Source organism: Phyllostomus hastatus, unplaced genomic scaffold, assembly GCF_019186645.2.
Source record: "Phyllostomus hastatus isolate PE091 unplaced genomic scaffold, TTU_PhHast_1.1 phas_contig_17, whole genome shotgun sequence".
Classification (NCBI taxonomy): domain Eukaryota; kingdom Metazoa; phylum Chordata; class Mammalia; order Chiroptera; family Phyllostomidae; genus Phyllostomus; species Phyllostomus hastatus.
Genome location: NW_025333664.1, coordinates 11,755,471 through 11,761,470, shown reverse-complemented (window position 1 = coordinate 11,761,470; position 6,000 = coordinate 11,755,471). Strand labels below are relative to the sequence as shown.

Here is a 6,000-nt window from a genome sequence, read left to right as displayed (position 1 = left end):
TGTGGGATTTCATTATCTCCAGTTTACTTAATTTGCTTGTTTACACACACGATCTGCGTATATATAACAGTGGCAAGAGCCATTCTCTAAATACAGTCTGGTGCTCAGACTATGACAGATGCACGGGGAAGATGAGGCGTCGGTGAATGAGCCTCAACAAAGAAAGGCAAAAAAAGCGCGGCAGTGTTCTGTGATCGCAGATGTCCTCAGACGGGCTGGGGGACAAGACACTCTCCAAAAGACAGCACGAGACCATTTTGGCAGGAGACAGAGACCCCCCCATGACACTCAAAAGATGTTAATCCCCCTGCCTTCTCTGGAGGAGCCAGAAAGCTTTAAAGGGCTTAGTCAAGAAAAAGGGGCGGGGGACTTTACCTCTGCTGGGCATTGTACATGCATCATGTCTTTTCATCCTAAAGCATCATCTCCATTTTACAAATGAGGAGAACGAAGCTTGCCCATGGTCAGGCAGCTCTCAGTAGTGGTGCCCGGTTTTGAACCCACATCTCAAGTTTGCCTAAGCCCGAACACAGCTCCACCAAACTGTCTCACAGAGGGACAGAGAGCACGCCCCCCAGGAAAAGGCAAGGGTGCTAACATGGACAGGAAGCAGTGGGAGATTAATCAACGTACGAGGCTCGGTGACAGACTCTTTCTGCGGAGTTAATTGGATGCTGAGCTTGAATCGGACCCAGATGAAAAAGACTGAGAGATTGGAAGTACGAGAAATGAACTTCCAGGGTCACCCCGTGCCCATTGGCTTTTGGTGTTGAACACGAAACTTTGGAGATTTCAATCCCTTCCACAAGCTCCCACCATCTACTTCCCACCCCCACTTCCACCCCCTTCCCACTCCCGAGGGCCAAAAAAATCTCGTGGGGACGTTGCCTTTTGCCAGTGCTTCCAAAGCACCAGGGTGGCACCTCCGAAATCTCATTGCTGCTGTGTCTGCTACCTTCTTTGGGTACAAGGTAACTCACCTCACAAGGTAACTTGCAGCTCAACTGGATACAAAGGGAGTACGAACTACATATTTTAAATACATCATTACATGAAATGCAATTTACCCTGAAGGTTTTCCAGAGCTCAAGCCCTTAACAACCAAAACGTGAGTAAAGCCAGTGGAGTTAAGGAGTATTTATCAGTTTGCTATTCTCAGGCTTAACTGGGGGGAGGGGGGCATCAAAGAAGCTTCAGGGATGAGTATCCAAAATGCAAGGTGCTCAGTTTGAAAGGCTTAAGGAAACAGGCGGGGAAGGGGAGGGGGTATCTTATCACAAGGGATGTAACTGCGCCTGTGTGACGGGGGGAGTGATGGGATTTCTAGCCCCTCCCAGCACGCTCCCAGCAAAGACCACACAATGACAGGTGGGAAACTGAGAAGGGCCACAAGGGGACAGAATGGGTAGACCAGGACAATAGGCCCTGATGGTGGTACGGATAAGAGGAGGGTGGGGCCAGGTGATAAGGACATCTTTGCAAACAGCTTAGTTTCCCCGCCATCAAAGGCAATGGAGGGCATTTTCTTTCACTGCTCACTCATCACAATCTTATCCAAAAGGTAGAAACTCCTTGGGCCACAGCAGACCTCCTGAAACACTGGTCAGTCTATACTGGGGACGTGCGGTGAGGAAAGCTTCTTACAAAGAAAATAGCCCCACGAGGTGGAATTTAATGCCATCAGCCAAGAGTTTAGTTTATAAAAAGTAAGTGTTCTAAAAAAAAACCCCCTCAAAGCAATCTACACGTGTGCCAAAGTACAACAGTGGAGATGTGAGTTATTTTCAGTTTTGTCGACAAACAACAAATGCTATGGTTATTAAAAATCATAAAGCACTCATTCAAATTGGAAGGAAAAAAATATAACCTTATTGCACCAAACACCAATAAATAATAGACGGATGAAAGCGTTATCTATCACTGTTCATTACCTGAAACTCATCCGACATTCAGTCACAGAGGCACTCAGTTTAGCTGCTCTGGTAGCTAATCACAAGTCCAGTGTGACGGTTGACATTCCGCGGATGACACCAACACTGAAACCACAGAGTGGCTTTCAGGCAACAGCTGGTTGTTTTTGCCAGAGGGCAATATGGTTAAATAACAGCATTCACAGCCATTAAAACAAACAGAGAAACAAACAAAAACCCAATTAGAATCAGGGAGAGAGCGATGGCAGCAGAGGAGTCTGAGGCCCTGGCCTCCCCAGTTCTGTCCTCTCACTGAGCCTTAGCCTTGCCCTCTGGGGACAAAAGGGACAGTCCAGATCAAGGTCAAGCATTGCCGGGACAAAAAGTGCCAAACTAGAAGCGGTGGTGCCTGTGCCGCCACCGAGAGCAGCTCGGGGACTGAGCTTGCTCGCAGACTCTCCCGCCCCCACCCAAACTGCCTGGTGAGCCTCCTCCCTGCAGGGGGGTCCATACTTTAGTCAAATAACTAAGAAGATACATGAAAAATGTATGAACCACTGTCCTACGGTCACTCCTTTTGTTTCTCTTTTATTTCTTGTAACTGTCTTGCTTCAGATGCGAACTGGAGCCCTGGGGGGGCAGTCCTGGGGAAAAAGATTTCAGATACCAACACCTGTACGTCCCGTACCACCCCAGCAGGCCGAAGGCGGTGCCGCACACTTTCTGGAACCAGTTGTGGAAGTAAACGGTAGTGCAGAGAAACATCCACAACCAAATGAAGGTCAGCGAGCCCAGGGCGACGACCAGGGTGGTGATGATGGTGTGGAGGTGGTGGCCACGGTCCGTCTTCACCTCGTGCAGCACGGCCATCTCCTCCACAATCATGAGGGCACAGAAGGTCAGCAGGAAGCAGTGGCCTGAGATGTCGAAGCCGTGCCAAAAGCCGCCGGCGCCGAGGCACTGCTGCTTGCTCTGGTGCTCCCTCCGGAGGCCCTCCAGGGCGGGCGACTGGTAGCAGCTGCCCGTGTAGTGCTCCACGCTGGAGAAGATGGCCGTGCACACGTACCAGATGGCCGTGCCCACGAGCAGGGTGAACAAGCGTTGCAGCACTAGGACGGCCTTGCCCGTCAGGTGATAGTTGGTGAGCGCGATGAAGGGCAGGAGGAGACAGAAGGTCCAGGCCCAGGCCAATTTGACGAAATACCTGGCAGAGGAGGGAAGCGGAAGTGAAGAGCGGGGACGTGGTAGAAAGGGAACCACGTCACGACCCAGGTCTCTGGACTCTCAAGGGAGGGAAAAGGAGAAGAGTGGACAAAACCTACAGATACTACGTATTTGAAACGTACTATTTAATCTTTAACAAAGCTGTGAGGTGGGGGACTGTTATGATCCTCACTGACAGACCAGAACACTGGGGCACAGAGAAGCATCGTGCCGGAAGTGGAGCTCCGAAGTGGTGGAGCTGGGATTCAAACCCAGGGCCTGTGATCTGAAGCGCTATGCTATTTGTTTGGGAAAGTAATAATAATTTAGCATCTACCAAATGCCAAGAGCTTTCATATACCTTCACTTTCCCATAGACACTCACACTCTCTGGGAGGAAGGTATCATTTGCCCCAGTTTATAGCTAAAGAATTTGAGGCTTAGAAAAGTTCAATAGCCCTGGCCAGGCAGGTCACTTGGTTAGAGCGTTGCCCGGATATGCCAAGGTTGTGGGTTCAATCCCTGATTGGAGCACATACAAGAATCAACCAATGCGGCGGGGTGGGGTGGGTGGGGACGGCAGGAGGACTCAACCAATGAATACGTAAGTAAGTGGAAAAAACAAATCAATGTTTCTCTCTTCCTCTCTCTCTCTTGCTCTATTTTTTAAAATCAATAAATAAAATAAAAGTTTAATAACTTGCCCAGGGCCACACTCACATGCCAGCAAGCACAGAGTTAAACCAAGGTTTGGCGAGTCTCAAAGCCCACGCCTTTTTTCCTACACCATGGCTCTTTCCCACGGGGCAGAAAACCATCTCGGAAAAGAGCCCGACTGCACGTTGTTGGAAGACCCAGCCTCAAATCCTGACTCCCGCTTCATTTGTTACCACACTTCTCTAGGCCTGTTTCCTCAGCTGGTAAATAGAACTGAGGGAACCAAATGGTTTTTTAAACCCCTGCCAGCACCAGTGATTCACTCGTTCCTTTCCATGAATTAGCACACAGGCTTGGAGCAAAATGCCAGAATCCCCGGCTACTGGCATACAACGGGGGCTGACTGGCCTGCCAGGCTGCTTGGCTCCCACACTCCTCCAGGCCAGATAAAGCAGCAGCTGCCTCGCCTGCCCCTCCTGTGCTCACCAAAGGTGGCTGACCTGGGGCCCAGCTGCAAGCGACTTGGGGCTACTACCACTCTCATAATCTATCTTTAGCCCAGCTTCCATGGTGGGTAAGGGAGGTGTGCCAAGGACAGAATAACCCTTTCCTGGGTTCCAAAGGTTTTTCAGACACCACCTAAGGGCCTGTCCTAAAAATTCTTCCCTGAGATGAATAGGCCAAGACCTGTCAGGCATTTGACAAAGCCGTTGGCGAGAGGGTTTTAAGTACATAAGAGGAGTTGGGTTGATTTGGGGAGATGCTGCTGACCCTGTAATTCTAAAGAATCTAGGCCTACATGAAGGAAGAACTTTCATCTTTCAGAGTTCCCCTACTGCAACAGTGTTTTTGTGCAATAAACTTAAAATCCAGGAGCTAAAAAAAGAGAAAGAGAGAAAGTCCTGGTTGGTGTGGCTCCATGGGTTGGGCATCCTCCCGCAAACCTAAGTGTCCCAGTTCGATCCCCGATCCCCAGTCAGGGCATGTGCCTGGGCTGCTGGCCAGGTCCCCGGCTAGGGGAGTAGGAGAGGCAATTGATTGATGTTTCTCTCCCTTTCTCCCTCCCTTCCCCTCTGTTTAAAAATAAGTAAATAAAATCTTCAAAAAAAAAAAAAGAATAAAAAGGAGTGAGTGGGTAGAGTTAAGGAGATGTTGCAAAGAGGGCGGCTGGGATCGCCTTCCTGGGCCACTGCCATGAACTTTGAGTGGCTGACAAGGTCCAAGGAAGTCCAGGAGAAAGGTCATTAGCTGGAGGGTGCCGCTGCTCCGCAATTACCTTGGAGTTCGGGCCCTGCCCTGGGCTGAGACGAGGCTCTCAAAGGGGTGGGGGAACAGGTTTTCCACAGGTGGTGATGGGACTGTCACCAGCTGCGGGGATTGGATTTAGGGTGGAGGCATGGGGACTGACACAGGCAGGAGAGAGGTTGGTGGCATCTCCCCCCGGCCAGGGGCCAATGCCTAACTCCAAGGGGAGGAGAGGGGAGAAGCGTCACAGGCTAGGGCGCCCCTCTTCCCACCCTGCCATCCTGCAGAAACACAGATACACACACAACCCTGCTCGCCACTTCCTGCCCCGTGGAGCTCAGGCTGTCTTGTTTGGGTGTGCAGAGACGAACTGCTAGTGACACTAGCTATCCCGGATCCCTTGGTCGAGACACTCGTGCAGATGCTGTTATGAGTGGGAGGACTTCCCCTCCCAATGACTGGTCCATCAGAGCAGCTAACCAACCCTCAGCTCTCGGGACAAGGCGACAGCGGGTCGGCTATGGCGCGGATAGGAAGAGGACCCGGGGCGCACTCACATGTTGAGGATGTTGCGCTTGTTGCTGAAGTAGCTCTCGGGCAGTGGGGAGACCTCCTTGAGGAGGGAACCCACCAGCGTGGAGGACAGCAACCCCCATGGCAGGTAGCTCCGTACGGCCACCCGCACCAGCGTACACCGGAGGAACGAAGCGCAGCGCTCCACATGATTCATGTCGGACCTCGTCGGCCACCGTCCGGCGCCCTGTGCGCACTCGGCCACCGTCACGCCTTTTTACCCTGGGCCTGTACAGCCACCTCCCACCGGGCGCAAGCGCATGCGCACCGCCCGCGGGCCCCGCCCCCTGAGGAGCGCTCGCCCTCCCCCTTGTGGCCACTGGCGGCCTCGGCCGCGCGCCTGTCGCCGTGCTCCTCGCTCTCCTCTCGGTTCTCTCTGTCCCGCCACAGGAGACGCGCTCGTGTGGGAGGT

The 6,000-nt window shown here is 52.2% G+C and overlaps 1 protein-coding gene across 1 annotated transcript; it reads right to left on the bottom strand.

Annotated features, from left to right (window-relative positions):
• FITM2 (fat storage inducing transmembrane protein 2) lies at positions 1-5,808 on the bottom strand. Its single transcript, XM_045833495.1, has 2 exons — positions 5,573-5,808; positions 1-3,114 (listed from the first exon to the last, which is right to left on the bottom strand). Exons 1-2 carry the CDS (start codon positions 5,743-5,745, stop codon positions 2,499-2,501), a joined length of 789 nt encoding a protein of 262 aa, XP_045689451.1. The 5' UTR covers positions 5,746-5,808; the 3' UTR covers positions 1-2,498.
• Positions 5,809-6,000: the final 192 nt, after the last annotated feature.